This window comes from Myotis lucifugus, unplaced genomic scaffold (assembly GCF_000147115.1).
Source record: "Myotis lucifugus unplaced genomic scaffold, Myoluc2.0 scaffold_192, whole genome shotgun sequence".
In the NCBI taxonomy this organism is placed as follows: Eukaryota; Metazoa; Chordata; class Mammalia; order Chiroptera; family Vespertilionidae; genus Myotis; species Myotis lucifugus.
The window spans coordinates 999,265-1,018,642 of NW_005871240.1; the positions used below are offsets into that span (position 1 = coordinate 999,265).

At 41.1% G+C, this 19,378-nt stretch overlaps 1 protein-coding gene across 1 annotated transcript; it reads left to right on the top strand.

Annotated features, from left to right (window-relative positions):
- The first annotated feature begins 668 nt into the window (after nucleotides 1-668).
- Nucleotides 669-1,055, top strand: HYPM (huntingtin interacting protein M). The gene has a single exon (XM_006096997.1). It carries the CDS (start codon nucleotides 669-671, stop codon nucleotides 1,053-1,055), a length of 387 nt encoding a protein of 128 aa, XP_006097059.1.
- The last annotated feature ends 18,323 nt before the right edge of the window (nucleotides 1,056-19,378 follow it).

Here is a 19,378-nt window from a genome sequence, read left to right on the forward strand (position 1 = left end):
ATGATTAAAATATATTTTTCAAAAGGTGTAAAAAACCAAAACATTCATACAGATATAAAATGAACATGTGTTAAAAGATTGTATTTTCTCAATGAGGGAACGGCAAGGTGTTATAACTGGTTGAAAGAGAAAACAAATTTAGATATGGGAATATTAATCAAGAACATTTCAATGAATGTATAAATGGATGTAAAACTGGTTTCATGACATCATCACAGGGGGACAATTTAATCTCTGCTAGACAAGACAGTTTACATGTTTATCAGTAACCTACAACTAATTAAAGGTTGTAAAAGACCTTGAAGACAATGTAAGGTTAGAATCAGATAGCATGGAAATGTGTCCTTAAGATGGGAAAAGTTTTAAATTGAAACACATTTATTTTTACAATGTTAAAGTCAAGCAGAAAATGACAGTTCCTCAAAAATCAGGGGCCAGTCGCTAGAGTTACAGGTCCCTGTAGGGGACATTTCTAGGCTGAGGTCTGATGAGGTCACAATGGACACTTATGGCGACCCAAAGTCCAGGATGTCATAAAGGGCTCCCTGACCAATGAGGGGCTAGAGTGCAGAGATAAAAGAGGCAGAACTGAGCGCTGGTGTCTTCAAAGACCTAGTCTAGCTATACATACAGTTAAGAAGGGCTGATCGGACTGAAACTCAGCAACCATGTCACAAAATCAAAGCCCTGCGAACTCCTCCAAGACTCCAGACCACGTTTTAACCGCTGAGTTGCAGTCTCCTTTGACCTACGTGGATCGCCTTCTTCAAAACAATCAACAGAATCAAGATCAAAGTTCCGGCGCAGATGACTTGGTTATGGTCATGCTCGACTCCCTGACGGACTACATCGTGGAGATGGTGGGCATGGAGGCCAACAACGGAAGTGCGCCAAGAGCTCCAAGTGCGCCATGTGTGCCAAGTGCGCCATGTGTGCCGAGTGCGCCGACCACCGAGCCAGAGGCGGAGAGGGCAGCCAACAGCAATGAAGTGCCGCGCTGCCGCGATGCAGCCTTCACTCTGTTCGACCAAAAGCGTGCATCCAGAAGAGGCTGAAGCCTGAGTCCCCGAGCCTGGCAAGAGTCATCGGAGCAGCCCAAGCTAAATGTCGCCTAGCTGAGGGAGCCAGGTTCTGTTGTCAACTAATGTCATTAAAGGACTGAACAGCACCGCAGTACTTCTGACTCCATTGTTTCTGTCATTTGGTGTGAGAAGTAGCTGCGAGACATCCAGGAGATATCTCATGGAGAATTGGAAGGTAGAAGGTGTGGGCAGTGTGGGAATGGTGGAATCGGGGATTTAAGGGAGCAGTTTCTAATGGTGACGGTGCGGGGAGGGGCGCTGGTGGGAGTAACTGGCGGAGGTTGTTGGGGAAGAGAAGACTTTCGCAAGGGTTTTGAACAAGTCAAGGCTGGGGGTGGGGGATGGCTCCCAGAATGATTGTGGTAACTGGGGTGGGCCTGAAGACCATGACTGAGGCGCCAAAGGATTTATTCATGATTGGGAATGTCTAAAAGTAGGAAGTGGTGGCAACGGGGGTGGCAGAGAGGGTAGCATAGCAGTTGGCATGAACTTCATGGGACTGGGGCTTTACAGGAGGAATGAGGAATGGTGGGGAAAACAAAGAAACATACATAAAAGGAATTAGAGTCGGCTGATTTCATATTTATATACTGCCTCGTTACAAAAAAGGACTTGAGACAGGAATTATTAGGTAGTGCTTTAACTGCCATTACAATATATTATTTTGTCCTCTTTTGTGGATACTGCTACTTTAAACAGTAATATATAAAAGCTACTCTCTGGTCTAAGACACAAAATTCAAGCAAGTCTTAATGATGACTGAATATTACATTATAAACACAATTATAAATCTCATTCTCAAATGAAACACCTATCTTGTTATCATATTTAATAGAGTAACAGAGCTATCAGTGGCTGAATACATGTTTTAAAATGTACATGTATGTTCTGTATAAATTCCATCCCAACTGATGAACTCAAAGGACGTATAAGTTTTATAAACACTTTTATGTAACCATAACTAATGGACATAAGACACTGGGGGGTAAGGGAGGGCAGGGGCTTGTCAAGGGTGGGGGGAATGTACATGTATGTTCTGTATAAATTCCATCCCAACTGATGGACTCAAAGCACATATAAGTTTTATAAACACTTTTATGTGCTGTGTTAAGTTTTTTTTTTAAAGTTTTTGCATTAAGTGTTGTAGAAAACCAATCCCTCTCCTGTGAGTGTCAACATTTGAAATTTTCACCAATATTCACTGCCCTCTGCTGCTTCCCTGCCTGTCACACAGGGCTGGTCAGAGGCTGCCTAGCCGGCTTCAACAATGCGATCAGAGGACGTGACTTGGCCATCCCCGGACAGACTTTCTGGCCATGGGATCCTGGACATTCATCTGTTCCCTCTGAGCAGCAATTCCCTGCTGTGTGAAATGGGGATACTAAGAGTTCCTCCAAGTTTGGGTTTTCCCAAAGATTAAGTCAACCTGTGTGGGTAACTGCGGAATAACACAGTGCCCGGAACAGAGCACACTCTTATAAATAGCTGTGTATGTCTCCCTCCCTGTAGGCCAGATGCTTAGGTGTGCTTCCAAGGGGCTGCTGAGCCTGGTTCTCAGTGATTGTTGGAGGCTTGGGCCACTGGCTGTGAAAGCCATGGCCTGCTGAGCTTTGTAGAGAGACAGGAGAGTGCCACACAGAGGGAGAGGCAGAGGTACATGTACATCTAGAACCAGACAGTCCTCACCCTGGTTTCCTCTTGGCTCCCTTCTGCCTGGTGATTCAGCCTCTCTCTGTCTCCTTCTACCGTCTCTGAAAGCTGCTTGGAGCTGGTTTAGCCTTTTCTTACTTCACAAGAGTGTCCTGAGAATGTGTCGGAGTTGTGCTTAGAGCTCGTTGGAACATGTGCTTGTATAAATCCAAGAAACCTTTCTTGACACCCGGTACCTAGTAAACCAAATATTTACAGAAATATCATTGTCAAGATGTTCACCTCACAATTTTTTTCAGGTTTCATACTCTACTTTCATTTAATTTATTGGGGTGACATTAGTTAATACAATTATATAGGTTTCCAGGTGTACAGTTCTATAACACAACATCTGTATATTGTATTGTGTGTTCACCACTCTAAGTGAAGTTTCCTTCCATCACCATTTATCCCCCCTTTACCCTCTTCTACTTGCCTCCTCCCCCCTTTCCCTCTGGTAATCATACTGTTGTCTATGAGGTCTTTTTTCTTTGCTTAATCCCTTCACCTTTTCTATCCAGCCACCTTAACCTCTCCTGATGGATCTGGAGAGTATTATACTAAGTGAAATAAGCCAGTCAGAGAAAGACAAATGCCGTATGATTTAACTTATATGTGGAAACAAATGAGCAAAATAAACAAACAGACAAAATAGAAACAGACTCATATATGCAGAGAACAGGCTGATAACTGTCAGAGGCAAGGGGAGTTGAGAGGCTGGGTGAAAAAGATTGGTAGTTGCAGAACAGCCACAGAGATGTGATTTGCAGCATGGGGAATATAGTCAATAATGTTGAGATAACTGGATATGGGCCAGGTGGGTGCTTGGGGCAGTGGGGGACCACTCTGTAGAGTGCATGGTTTTCCAGCCACTTTGCTGTACAGCTGAAACTGGTGTGGAATGAATGTAAACTGTGGTTGAAAGAAAAAGCTATATGGACTGTTAAGATAATTAGTATTTCAGACTATATGGGTCAAATCCAGTCTACCACCTGTCTTTGTAAATAAAATATTATTGGAACACAGGTATGCCCAATTGCTTACAAATAGTTTATACCTGCTTTCATGTTATCATGGCAGAGTTGATTAGTTGTGACAAAGAACATATGACCCACAAAGATTAATCTGACATTTTACAAAAAAAGTTTGCTGATTCCTGTTCTAGAATGATTATCAGACTGATTAATGCTATATGAGCTCTGTTCCCAATCAAAATTCTTCATTGATTTAAGTTGTTATGTAAGTCTTTGCTTTTTATTTACAATCAATACAAAATGGCCAAAGGCCATGGAAATAATATCTACACTAATAAAAGAGAAAGATGCAAATTGATCGTAACTTCACAATGCCCACCAGCCAATTAGGAGTGGGTTTCCAAATTAACTTCATCGTCTCCGTGGAGACTGACAGCAGGGAAGAGGCAGCTCTGAGCAAGGCAAGGCCTGCTTGGCCGTCGCTGTGGCAACCTGGGAGCAGGCAAACGCAGCCCACAGGCAGCTCCCAGCACAGCCTGCTTGGCCATTGTCGCGGTGACCTGGGAGCAGGCAAGCCCGGCCTGCAGGCAGCTCCCAGCATGGCCTGCTTGGCAGTCACTGCAGTGTAGAGCAGGCAGGCCCCACAGAGAGCAGAGAACCACGGGGAGCGGGCCTAAGCCATCAGTAGGACATCCCTGAGGGCTCCTGGATTGGAGAGGGTGCAGGTCAGGCTGAGGGACACACACACACACACACACACACACACACACACACCATGCAAGAATTTCGTGCACCAGGTCTCTAGTATTTTATGTAAAAAAACCATAACTTCAGGTCATTGACCATTATTATGTGAAAGGTTTGGAGTGGGCTGGGGACACGCACCTATGACATGAGGCCATAATGTATCAAAAGAGATTGTATTCCAGGCACCTGGATGCAGGGGGGCTGAGACCGAGAAAGGCATCAGCAAACAGAGCAGGAAGAGATAGGTTTTTATTAATTTTTGCTGACTGCAAGCTGCTCTGCTGACATACGGGTCTGGCCTATCCTTGGCTCTTCCCATGCCAGGTGTCTTCTGGTTATGTGAGCTATGCTGTGCTCAAGGCTGCAAGCTTTCTGCAATATATCTGCTAAGCACAATAATTTTTTCTCTGCCTCGTTTTATTCTCTTTAACCCTTTAATTCCCATCTTAAAGGGTATATATAAAGGAAAAGAAGGGGGATGAAGTTGCCTTTTCTCTTTGTTTCACGCATGGGAGGGGCTGTCATGGACGCCTAAGGAGTACATTCAGATTATTTCCTGGGATATAGGCATGTAGGGTACCTTTCCCAGGGTAAGGGCAAACTCTCCTACTGTCTTAACTAGGATTTGGAATTTTGTTTGTATAAATTTGGTAACTATTCTGAAAATGCAGGGCCTGAAGAGGAGGAGGAGGAGAAATAGTGTTAGGGGGCCTGTAAGGGGTAAAAGCCAGGTTAATTTGGGCACAGCTGCTTGTAGGCTGGATCATATGGACTGCTCTGTGCTGTCCTGACTGATCTCCTTTAGCCATTGAGTATTCTGTAGAATACACTGTGTTCTTTCCTCTATTTGACCTGTAGAGCTTAGATAAAAACAACAGGAGGTGTTAGCAATTAAACAAACCCTTCCTTCTGTGGCTAAAAGATAGTCTATGGTGAGTAGGGGGGCCATTTTAGGGATATAAGAGATCTGTGAGATTTAGAAGCACTATAAAGGTAAACAGATGTGATCTGGAGAGAAATTCTGTAAATTTCCCTGGAGCCAGAGGTTTGTAATGAGTTAAAAAATATCTTGCACTGTTCGGATAGGATAGTCTGCGCCAGGTGGGGGAATGTTATCACTAACAATCTGCAAGAATGTGGAAGTCTAGGTATCCAATTTATTAGTTATTTGGCTGATATGTGAGAGGGGCTATTTTTCCAGGAAGGCTAGTGAGAAGGTATGTTATTCTGGAGGCAAGGGTTTTTGTTGTTGTTGTTGTTGGTTTGTTTTTCCTCCAGTTTTGCCCCTTGCTAGGCATTTGGAGCTTTCTGCCCTGGTGAGTTTTTACATCTGTATCTGGCCTATTGTCCTTGCTCTGGGGGTCAGGGATGATGAGGCCTGGCCACAAAAGGAGGTTGTGATGGTATGTAGGGGTGGTAGTACAAGTAGGGCTTGTAATATGGTGAAGACAAACTGTTTTATACATTTTAGTATTATTAGGGTAAAAGTTAGAACAATAAGAGTTAAGACAAATGGTCTGGTGGAAGGAAAGAGACATTAGTTTGGAGGGTTGTAGTCTAATATACCAAACTGAGGTTTATTTTTAATTTATTTATTTTTAAGTGTCCTTGATTTAGGGAAGATAGAGTTGTCTAGATGGCTGTGGACTACTATTTTATTATTTCAGTTTTTCTATTCTGCTTGTTCTGGCTTACTGTCCTGTATCATTTACAATATTTAAACCTTAATTTTCCAATTATGATTAAAAAGTAAACAACCAGCATTTCTTAGATTGACATTGAACATTCTCACTTTTAAGAAATATATCTTTAACAAAGCATAAGACATTATATTAACCATTTTAAATTTACTTTATGAATTTTCTGTAATAAAAGCTAAAATTAGGTGAACTTAAAACTTGTTGAAATATTTAGATGTTTATCATTTAATATAGTAATGTTTTAAAGTTTTAATTTGCCAAAGACTTTGGGAAATTACGTATAGGCATATGAGGCTGGAGAAAAGGTGGGGGAAGGGAGAGCAGGCCTAACAGTCTGTTCCCAGCCCTCTAGCTGATTGGATTTAAAACTGGCATATTTTTCCTTAGAGATAATATGCTAAGGTTTGGGTGATAATGAGTTCAGCTTTTGATAGTAGCTGGACTGTTAAGTAACGTTTATAGTTTTGCAGTAAAGAAAGTTGTTCTTTGGGAAGGGTGTGTGTGTGAGAAGGCGCTGAGGTCAGAGAAGTTTTCAGAGCATTAAAGGGGTGAGAATGCTGGCCTTGGGATCTAAAGGCTCAGTGAGGAGCCACTTTACCATGTTATGTTATAGAGGAGCTTTGTGAGAAGACTGAAGTTGGGAACTCAGAGGCAAGAGTACCTAGCGAGCCCAATAAAGGAGAGTATTTCTTGTTTAGAGGAGGGACAGTGATGGAGGAGATAAGGAGTTTATTTACCGTCTAAGGCAGTGATGGTGAACCTTTTGAGCTCGGTGTGTCAGCATTTTGAAAAACCCTAACTTAACTCTGGTGCCATGTCACATATAGAAATTTTTTGATATTTGCCACCATAGTAAAACAAAGACTTATGTTTTTGATATTTATTTTATATATTTAAATGCCATTTAACAAAGAAAAATCAACCAAAAAAATGAGTTCGCGTGTCACTTCTGACACGCGTGTCATAGGTTCGCCATCACTGGTCTAAGGAATGGCGTGACTTTGTGGAGGTGAGAGTGAAACTGAAATAGGTGACAGTCATTTGGGACAACTGGGCTTTATGAGGGGATGTCTGTACTGTTTCAGTTGGGCAAGCAGAGTGCATAAGGGGTTATTTAGTAAGATGCAGTGTAAAGGCGAGGTGGCTAATGACTGTGAGACTAATTTGTCAACCCCCATAATAGAGACTGAGGAGGGGACAAAGGTCCCAGGAATTCGGAAAGGGCAGTGGCCCCAGTGTTAATTAAAAAGGAAACCGGCTGAGGAGCCACAGGCTGGGGGTCTGGGGGATGGTCGGTGAGATCAAAAGTGGTGAAGGAAGAGGAGGATTTGATATTCTTTGGGGGCTTAGAGTAAAGAAGGAAAAATCTGTGAGGGAGAGCAGCTGTTACAGAAAGAAGGATGTGTCCTTGAGTGTAAAAAAGCCCAGATATATGGGACCTCAGACCAGTTGCCCTGCCTGCAACAGAATTGTCAAGGTCAGTTAGAATTTGGAAATTGAAAGTGCCGTTTTACTGAGGCCAGAAGTCCTGCGCGAATTCTAGGGTCTGAAGGCTTTTAAGTAGACAGCCCAGGGGTGTAGTGTGGGGAATGGTCAACTGCGAATTCCTCACGGCAATTGGAAGTGGCTTAAGGTCTGCTTTCTGTGAAGTTAAGGCCGAGAAAGGCATCCCCATCTCCCCCTAACGTTCACCAGAAACGGATGGAGCCCTCCCTCCGTGACAGGTGTTCCCATCAGAAAGTGGGCGAGAACCTGGTTCCTCCGGAGGACTTGTCCCAACCAGCACTTGATTTCCATAGGGCCTGCTGAACAGTATCAGCCTGGAGCCTGGCTCCAAATCCAAAATGACAGGACAGTCCGGATGGAGGAAAACAGACTAAAGCCACTTACCTAAGAATCTATGCCCAGTGTTGATGCCGGAGGAGGCAAGGCAAGGAGAAGTTCACTATCCAGTCACAGTCACGACCCAGGCCGGTCTGGAGGAAGGCTTGGGGGGCCCACATGAGTGTTTGAGTTCAGCAGAAGTTCAGCTGTGCAGGAATGTGGCTGGGGGGCTTACCTGGACACACGGGGAGCTCAGGAGCTGGATGATCACGGTCTCTCTGAGTGCCAAGTGCCCGGTTGCTGGAACCCTGTGATGGCTCTTACCAGACCCCTCACTAGACCTTCCTGGGTTTTGGCACTAAATGAAAGGTTCAGAGTGGGCCTGGGTTGTGCACCTATAACATGAGGCCATAATGTATCAAAAGAGATTGTATTCCGGGCACCTGGGTACAGGTGGGCTGAGACTGAGAAAGACATCAGCAAAGAGAGCAGGAAGAGATAGGTTTTTATTAATTTTTGCTGGCTGCAAGCCGCTCTGTTGATGCAAGGGTCTGGTCTGTCCTTGGTTCCTCCCATGCGAAGTGTCTTCTGGTTATGTGAGCTATGCTGTGCTCAAGGCTGCAAGCTTTCTGCAAGATATCTGCTAAGCACAATAATTTTTTCTCTGCCCTGTTTTATTCTCTTTAACCTTTTCATTAGTGCAATGTATCTCAAAATATTTTAAATAAAATTTATCAAAAGGATACATTCTGAAGTAATGGTGCATTTTTCTTTACCAAGCTATGCATATTTGCCACCCAGAAAGAGTTGCATTTAACATTCTATTACTCTATGGTAATATTTTATTGTAATTATATATATATATAAAGAGCCAGGGTCTGTAATGTCGAAAATAACCGAACGGACACCTGAACACCGGAAGTCAGTCCTGTAGTCAGTGCTACAGCAACCCAGCACTGACTGCTGAGGGAGTTGCGGATCAGTCCTGGAGAGAGGCCTGGAGAGAGAAGCAGGGTCTGATCTTCAGCCTCCATGGCAGCTGTTGATCAGCCCTTGCCTCTTTCTCTCCAGCATCACCAGCAGCCACGGGAGCTGCTGATCAGCCCCACCTCCCTGATCAGGCCCGGAGATAGGCTTGGAGACGCAAATCTGGGTGAACTGCGAGGAGCCAATGGCTGCCTAGGAGGCAGAGCTTTTGACACTGACTGGCATAGAAACTGACCAATCAGAACCAAATTGGGTGAACTGCAAGGAGCCAATGGCTGCCTAGGAGGCAGAGCTTTTGACACTGCCTGGCATAGAAACTGACCAATCAGAACCTAATCTGGGTGAACTGCGAAGGCAGAACCTAAGGTGGGGGCTGAGGAGGGGTTTTAAGGGCAACAGCTGTTTGGTGTAAGGTGTAAGAAAGAAGTTCAATCCTTTAATGACCGGTTTGGCAGTGAAGTGCATATGGCTGGCTATCAGTCCAGATATAGGGATTATGTATTTTTGTGCCGGGGTCCAGCCCCGGGGGTCCAGAGGTTCCCAAAGATGTGGACGGAGTCGGCGAAGAATGTTTTACACAGAGACAGTGTTCAGAACTCTCTAGCTCTCTGTAGTCTCCCTGGATCTTCCTGTGCCTGGCTGAGGCCACAGAGAAAGATCCCGAGGCAAGCTGAGCCTTTATTTTTATAGTCAGAGGTAAACAAGGTAGTGGTTACCAAAGTTACACTGTTCTTGTGAGTTTCACTTGTTTACACTGTTCTTGTGAGTTTCACTTGTTTTTGTTCTTGTTGCACTTCCCTCAGCCCATTAGCTTCCCAGGTAAGATCTAGGGAGCGTTATAAGGTCAAGTCTAATTATGCTTAAGAGGACTGTGCCCTCTAAGCTGGGACTTGTTTGTAACTTTGCCAACAGGTCAGTCCAAGGTTTAACCCTATAGAGGTTCCCCACATTTTTGTCTGCCAAGAGCATATCCTAAGGCTCCCCCCCCCCATTTAAGCAATCCTATCCTATACTAATAAAAGGGTAATATGCTAATTAGACCAGGTCAACCAGCCATCTTCCGGATGTGCGACTTCCTTCTGGACAAAGCCATGGTGGTTGGGCCCGAGGCAGAGGCAATTAGGGGTAAACAGGCTGGCAGGGGAGGGCAGTTAGGGGTGAGATCAGGCCAGCAGGGGAGGGCTGTTGGGAGCGAAATCAGGCTGCAAAAGGAGGGAAATTAGGGGTGATCAGGCAGGCAGAGGAATTTAGGGGTGATCAGGCCAGCAGGAGAGAGCAGTTAGGGGCAAGATCAGGTCAGCAGGTGAGGGCAGTTAGGGGTGATCAGGCAGGCAGAGGTGGTTAGGGGAGATCAGGCAGGCAGGCAGAGGGGTTAGGGACAATCAGGCAGGCAGGCAGGTGAGTGGTTAGGAGCCAGCAGTCCTGGATTGCAAGAGGCAGTCGGGCATTCCCCAAGAGGTCCCCAATTGGAGAAGGTTCAGGATGGGCTGAGGGAAACCCCCCCCATGCATGAATTTTGTGCATCAGGCCACTAGTCCTATCTAATAAAGATGGAATATGCTAATTGACCATCACACCATCAAAAGATGGCGGCACCCACGGACTATGCTAATTGACTGCCACACCCTCAAAATGGTAGCACCCACAGCCCCAAGATGGCGTCGCCCAGTCCCCTCAACCCTGCTGGGGCGGTAGGCACATGGCACAATGGGCCCGCCCCCAGGCAGGTCTGGCCGCTCTGTGCGCCTGCCTCCAGAGTCCCCCAGTCCCTTCAGCCCCCCAGCCGCCCAGGGTCAGCCCATGATGCAGGCAAGCCTCAGATGGCAGCTACCCAGCCACACAGGGCCGCCCAAGGCTCAGGTAACCAGGGCTGTCTGAGGCTTGAGCTGCCAGCAGTGGCAGCAGTAGATATGTGATGGGGGCGTCACCTTCCCCTGATAGCCGGGTCGCCTCCCTCCCCTGAGGGCTCCTGGACTTTGAGAGGGGTCAGGCCAGGCTGCGGGACCCCCCTCCAGTGCATGAATTTTCATGCACTGAGCCTCTAGTTTTTTATGATTGTGAATTATTGCTTTTATATTAACTGGTGTTATTTATGTATCTCTCCCAATGAATCAAGTCAAATAGTTTTGAAACAAAAATTGACAGAAGTCAATTAATATGTAAATATATGCATAAAATAGAATTATTAAAATACATCAGAATATCACACAATAGTCATAGAATATTATGAATCTCATGCATGCAAGTTGTCCTATATTGGTTTCCAAATGCTTATCAATGAGCTCTAAATCCACACATATTTGACTGAGTATAATATGAGCATTAGCTCTGCCCATATTTATCAATACTATCTACTCCCCTGCTAGTTATTGCTGCTATATTTCATATCACTAAATTAACACAGTAAAAAACTGAGTATGAACAAATACTAAAACTTAAACACAGAAAACTATGCATATCAAAGAAAAGGTAAAATGAGGTATTATGATGGCTATAACTTATGCTCTTCTTAAAGCTTGATTTTATTACTGCTTCCTAAATATTATTGTGGTATGATGTAAATAGTCATAAATATTCAAGGCCATTTTAAATGCATACAATGAACACATTAATAGATACTTAATATTATATTAATAGTTAAAATATAGTCATAATTTCAAAACACAATTAATTATTTTGATTGTTTCAGGGAATAGGAAAGTTCTTGGCCACCAATCCTGTCACTTTTCAGGAAAGATAAAATACAACAGCACTGGTGCCAATGAGTTCCTCTCCACCTAGCAGGCCAGGAAGGGTCATATATCCCTTGACGTGGGGGACAAAATGCCCCAGAAATGTTTCTGCAATTAGAGGAGTGTTCTGGGGGGAGAGCATTTAGATATAAATAATAATTTTTCACTCAAAGAAGGCCACATGCTTCCACTGATCTGGTCATGAGACCTAAAGTAATAGAGTGGCTCAGCAATAGGGGCAGATTGCCATGTCCTGTGGCACTCTGTAGAAAAGACTAAGGAAAACACCCAGTTATCCTTCTTAACAAGCAGTCCCACATTCATGCTGTCTGTGGTGATTAAATTTTCACAGTAAATTAAGAACCTTTATCTTTCTATTTTTCCAAAAATGGATTGTTCAAAAGCCTATTTTTTTAATTTCTTTATTGGTTAAGGTATTACAAATGTGTCCTCATCCCCCCATTAATCCCCAACCCCCTTCCCCCCACTCATGTTCTCATCCCCCTGTTGTCCATGTCCATTGGTTTGGCTTATATGCATGCATACAGGTCCTTTGGTTGATCTCTTCCCCTTACCCCCAAAGCCTATCTTTAGAATTTAACTTTCCCTCTCCCTCTAAATATATGAAATATTTTGAAACCAAAAAAAACCTCCACAAAAATGAAATCAAACATTCCCTCATTTTCTTCCTCCTCCCTTCTGAATCTTTCCACTTTCCTTCAGCCTAACATTTTCATTGTATATACTAACCTACTTCCAGACATATAAACACTTTATGTAGTTGATATCTGCATGTATTTCTGTTTAATTATTGATGCCTTCATGGAAACAACAGTGTCAAAATGAAACTCAGAAATGAGAAGCTAATTTTAGTTTCAGAATCTGTCTCTATGGTTGTAATAATTCTAATTACTATAAGAATATCCATTGGTAAACAAAGATGTGATTATCAGCTGGGGGACAGAGGGTGACGCAAGTAACAATCAGTGAGTATATTTTTCATTCCATATATGTGCCCCTTGTCTATAACTCAAATATATTGGATACAAGCCCCTGAGTGAGAGGGACAGAATCACCATTGACAAAAGTCATTATAAACTGACATTCTACATTATGTTTTAAAGATGAATTATCATCTGGCTGTTGAATAAAATCAATCTCATTATGATAAACATAGCTGACAATTTCAAGAGAATAAATACTGATTTCTAAAACAAGTATTTGAAAAATTCAAAGTTACAACTCAATAGTCCTAAGTACTACTATAACAAACCTTTTAATGTTGGAGAAAATTCTGCTCTTTTTTTAGGACATCACTAGAAAGACACTTGAATTCATGAAATTTATATTCAGAATAAGTATATTTTTAACTTCAGTTGTGTTTAAACAGTATGTAAATATTTACTAACCTTTGTTGTTTTTCTCCTATCTTACAATCCTATATAATAAAACCCTAATATTCAAATTGATCAAACAGCAGAATGACCGGTAGTTATGACATGTACTGACCACCAGGGGGCATATTCTCAATGCAGGAGCACCGCTCAGCCAGAAGCCAAGCTCATGCCGTTAGTCAGACATCCCCCAAGGGCTCCTGGACTGCAAGAGGGCACAAGTCGGGCTGAAGGATCCCTCCCCCACCCCCCGAGTGCACGACTTTCATGCACCAGGCCTCTAGTATATGTATAATAGCACAGGCCTATCTTCTCAAAGCACCTCCCATGTCAATTTTTGTCAGTTGTCTCCCATTCTCTGAAGATTTTGATAAACCACTACAACCTATAGATTCACCACAGTTTAACTTTCTAGCTGTGGCTAAATTCATAAATATGAAGTAGATAGTTTTGTTTTAATAACCAATATCTAAATATACTTTGAAAACATTTTTTATTATTTATATTTTCATTCCTTTCATTCAGCAAATAGTAACTGCCAACACAAGTAGTTTTAAAATTATTACTGTGATAACTGTTACCATGAATAAGTGAAGAAGGCTGTAAGTGCAGAGGTCCTAGGATCCCAACTGCTAAGGAGTCCCCAGAAAGAGACCAATACACCAAACCTTGAAGGATAAGAGCTAGCTCGATATAAAGAGAAAGAAATTGCCTTCTAGGTACCAGAGCAGCATGTGCTAATTTTCCATGATGGAAACCAGCATGACCTGTTTTTAGGAAGAACTTATGTGGGTGGAGAGGAAGGAGTGGGAAGAACTTGTCAAGATGTGAACTGAGCAAAGATGGCATGACAATGCAAAGTATAGTGAAGATTTTGGACTTCTAGGGATAGCAGGGGAGTTGCTGAATGTTTTAAATATGGAAGTGATGTGCATTTAAAATGGTAAATTGAGTAAAGGAGATTCAAAAAGAGAAATTAATGAAGATCCTGCAGTAGCTCAGGCCAGGTAGTTATATATGCAAGTGTGAGAAGATGTAGATTAAATAAAAAACTGCCCACTTATGTATAAATCAGGAGCTACATGAGCAGTCATGATTGCTAATTAGAATCATGTTCATCACTTCAGTATTATATTTATACTCTTAATAGATATACAGCCCTACCTGGTTTGGCTCAGTGGATAGAGCATTGACTGTGGACTTCAGAGTCCCAGGTTCAATTCCTATCAAACTCACATGCCCGTATTGCAGGCTTGATCCCCAGTAGGGGACTGCAGGAGGCAGCCAATCAATGATTTTCTCTCATCATTGGTGTTTCTATCTCTCTCCCTCTCCCTTTCTCTCTGAAATCAATAAAAATAGATATTTAAAAAATATATACACAAAATATTTAATCAAGCAGGTATAGTCATAAAATAAGAATAGTAATAATCATTTGGATGTGCCAACAAAGTCATCATATTGAACAAAAGGATAAGTGTTCCATCCATATATTGTCACTGCATAATTACTATTCAACCTACTGTCTGTATCATAGCACCAAAAGATCATACAGCAGGAGCTCTGTTGGCCAAGAGTGCCTGTTAGTTGGGTGAATTTTATGAGAACAGTGAATGAGTTTTAATCAATATAGTAGAATCAGTAATTTTAAAAACACACAAACCAGAGTATTTAATTAAATGTGATAAATAATTTAAACTATTGAACTACAGAAATTATTTATAAAATCAAAAAGCATTTTAACCTCTAAGAAATATATTTTATAGCACACTCAATAAAAATATCTCAAATTTGAAATTGTATAATAATCACAAGGTATTCAAAGAAGATAGAGGATGACAGATAAACTACCAGAAACTATATTCTTTGCTCATATAATTAAGAAATTCCATTTGTATACTTATTATTTTTACAAAATTGCATATATTTTTGAAGGGGTATTTCATTTACATGTTTTTACTTCACTTTCATAAGGTCATTTAAAAGACTAGACATTTTGATTAACTTAAAATAACTGCATTTTCCTCTGCTATGGCTGCAAGAACAGGTAGCAACATAATGACAATTGAAGGGAAAATATGGTCACATACCTGATGCTCTTCTTATATATTTTCTATTTTTAAAAAGGTTCCAGAAATGAAAGATAAAGGGACTTCCTGAAACATACATACTTTATCTGAGCTTTCAGTAATTAGCATTCAATTTCAGACTCTATCCAAGATTTAAGCATTATATTTTTGTACTTTCTTTCCATAGAATATTATTTTGTGTAATTCTGAGAAAACTCACTTAAGATGGAAGTTGGGCACTCTACTACATCACTATCACAGAATACCCAACTGGAAGTTCAAATAATAATAATGGTAATATCTAACATTTATGCAACACTTACTGAGAAACCAAGCTCTCTGATTTCAGACTTCACAACCTAGGATATTAGGCCTGTCACTCACATGGCATAATTGCTGAGAAGGTGCCATTAGGGTCAGAGATCAGGGGAAGTGGAGCCAGCAATAGATCCCATGAAATAATAAATTAATAAAGCTAGTCATGAAATCCAAGAGCAGAAATAACTTCAACTAGTCAAAGGCTAAATGCTACTGATAGGTTGAGTAAGCTCAGAACACAAATCTGATAATTGGATTAGAGGCATAATAGACAAGGTTGGCCTTCTTGTCAAGAGAAGTCTTACTAAACAGAGGAGGACAGAACCCATAATGAAGCAAATTGATCAGAAAAAACAGTGAGGAAGAGCAGAGCAAAGGGTTATGATCTGCAAGCCAATGAGAGGTCATGGGAGAACTAATGACAGTCTTCTCAGGACCTGTTTGTTATTACAGACCAAACCTGACAAGAGAGTATACATACAACATGCAAACAAAACACAGCAAGATGACTGGGTTTGGGTAAATTGAGACCAGCATGACACATAAATTTGCAAATCAGACACACAGAAAAGATAACAAGTTAGTCAAAGAACAATGTTCTCAAGCTATAGACCTCCTGGGAAATAAAGATAAAAGCCATGAATCTGATGTGTACTTAAACAGTAAAACCACTCTCACAGAGAACATTCTACAGAGAAAAGTTGCCGAACCACTGCCCAGAGAAGTACAAAGAATACCTGTAACAAGAGTTACTTAGGAAGAAGAAATACAAGGATAGGGGATGTTCTGCCCGCAGAGAATGATTTGTAATCTTATATAAGTGATATGTGAAACAAAGTCTAAATATCTAAGGAGAATAATATCCTGGTAGGGAAATACCAACTAATTTAAATAGGACGAATGCATAAATAAAACATGGTGGGTAGATGTTCATTGAACCTCCTGACAACAGAATCTGTGTTTTGTTCATTTTCGCATTTCTGAGACAGGCCATAGTATTTGGCTGCGAAGATGTTCACTCTATTGTTAAATGACAAAGGTATTAAAATGATCAATGGAGTGGGGGCAAAGAGAGAGCAAAGGGGTCCTAACAGTTTTACTTAATGAGGCATGACAGTTTTATTGGACCAGGGGAAAGAAAATAATAGAAATAAAGGGAAGCAAATGAAAAGTGAGTGGTGGAGATTCTTATTTCCTAGTTACCATGTTTATATAGAAGAGCTTATTCACTCACAAAAATGGAAAGTTATGGGAGAAAAAAATACCAGCTTCTATTTGCCTCTTCTCTCATGATTTGCCATGGGAGGAACAGTGACATATCTGATAAGTGAATTTGGGTGAAGGAATGGAACTTGAGTAGATGAGCAGACACTTCTCTCTCTTTCCCAATAATTTGAACACAGGATGCACACTTTCTCCTCCTCCTTTATGTGTAGGTTGTTTTTCCCTGCAGGAAGTTCACAACTGGCCATTTTGGTGTGACTACACTCAATTTTGATGGAAGGTATTAATATGCCCATTGTGTCCAAAGTTCAAAACCACTTTTCAATTTATCTTTATAAATGGTTAGCTAACTTTTTAATTTCCATCTACATTATTTCTCCATTTACTTCTCAGTTGGTTTTACACTCAGATGAAGAAAGGCAGGGTGTGATTAATTGGTGATTAATGACCTTTCCTAAAACACCATGGGAGTTCAAATCACAGACTGAAGTGTCTTAATTTTCACCATGAGGGATTTAAGTGATTATGAAAAGGACAAAATGGCATGGACAACATGACTCTTGAACACTATTTAATGTGCTGAATAAACTGCAATTAAATACACTCCAGGGGGAAAATAGTTGGTTTGCCTTTGCATATACTAAAGAATAAAATCCTATTTAGAGTTATGGCCAAACTTATTCCTCCATAAAGAAATGGGTGAGAGGAGAAGGACAAGAAGGGAGATGTATAGAGAGTGAGTGCAGACAAGCTAGTTACACACATAATAAGGGCATGGAAGGAATCATGTTATTACCAGATACCTCTAAGAAGATTAGAAAAGAGAGAGGTCAGCTCATTTTATCAATATTCAGGTCCCATAAATACAGAGAAAAATATTAAAGTTGAGAGAAGACTGGTCAAATCTACTTCTGTATAGTAAGGCATGTTTCAGGAGAATAGAAATGAACATTTATAAGTTTAAGTGTCTTTAGTCAAAGAATAATGAGCTTGCTGAGTTTGGTGGCACTAAACAGAGAAAAAACAATTATAAAACAATAAATTAGGACCATATTAAAATTATATTTTCAAAAGCTGTTTGAGAGAGATTATTTTCCTAATTTGTCTTTCAAATTTCCCAAAATGATTTTGGCAGATTCCTTATAAATCTTGCTCATCTAGGAGAAAGTGGATTTTTTTAGGTAGTAACTTTTTATTTTTATTCTTTCAGTTTTATTGAGATACAATTGACATATAGCACTGTATAAATTTAAGGTATACAGCATGACTTAAATTACATATATTGTTAAATGATTACCATAATAAGTTAAATTAACATCCATCATCTCATCTAGTTACAAAAAAGTGCTTTTCTTCCCCCTTTAAATGAGAACTTTTAGGATTTACACTCTTAAAAGTTAGGTAGTAACTTTTAATCAATTCACATCTCCTGATTAACAATTTCTTTAGTTTACACCTTGACAAATTTACAAGGCACTAAAATAGTGAGAACATATTACAATGGTTCCTATATACCAGCATTTCATTTTACCTTTCTTTATACATAGAATCACTTTCCTTCATCAGGATAGGTTTCCAACAGAAATCAAGGTTTGAACACTTTATCCCAAGTAAGTTTCTACAATGAAATGTAATCAACCATTAAACTTCAGGTAACTAGCAGGATCACACAACGTAATCTTTTTACATGTGAATGAAACTGGACATTCTCAGAGTAATAGAAATATCAGTTGTCTATTTTCCATCTTTTTAATTTTTTATTTTTTTCATCACCATTTATCCCCCCTTTACCCTCTTCCATTTCACTTCTGAGGTAAGACTGTTCAAAAATAATTCACTAGTCAGTGCGAATTATACATTATTCTCTACCTGTTTCCTAGAGAGAAGTATTTCCAGTTATTTTGATTCTTAGTTTATATGATTGTGTTTGTGGTATCAGAAAATAAACTATGTCATGAAATACAAAACTTCCTTGCTATGCCCTATCTTGCCATTCCCTCTGGTATCCTATATAATAAAAGCATAGTATGCAAATTGTCCCCTCAACCAGGAGTTTGTCCGGGAGTTTGACCAGGGGGCAGGGCCGGCCAGGGGAAGGAAGGGAGTACTCAGCCAGCAGCCAGCAGCCAGCAGCCACTAAGGAATCCTACCATTGCATGAATTTTATGCACTGGGCCTCTAGTTTATACATAAACAACTAATATAAAATATGAACATATAAATATATGAATGTGTGTGTGCATGCATACACACACACACACACACACACACACACACATTCTGCCCCACAAAAGAGAATGACTGGTAACTCATAAAGAATATACAAGATGACACAGATGAATGCAAACCAATCCACACTAATAAAAGAGAAACATGTAAATTGGTGTCACTCCACTACCCTTCCCATTGGCTAATCAGCATATCCTTATGCAAATTAACTGTCAGCCAAGATGACGGCTGGCAGCCATGCACTGAAGCGAACAGGGAGGCTTGCTTGCTCCAGTTGATAGCGAACTCCAACGTTCCCCGCCTAACTTGCCGGCCTCTCAGCTGCAACTCTAAGCAACTATGTTGCAAATATAGAAGCTAAACAAAACCCCAGAAACCGGCTTTCAGTCAGCCGCTTCAGCCAGCCAGA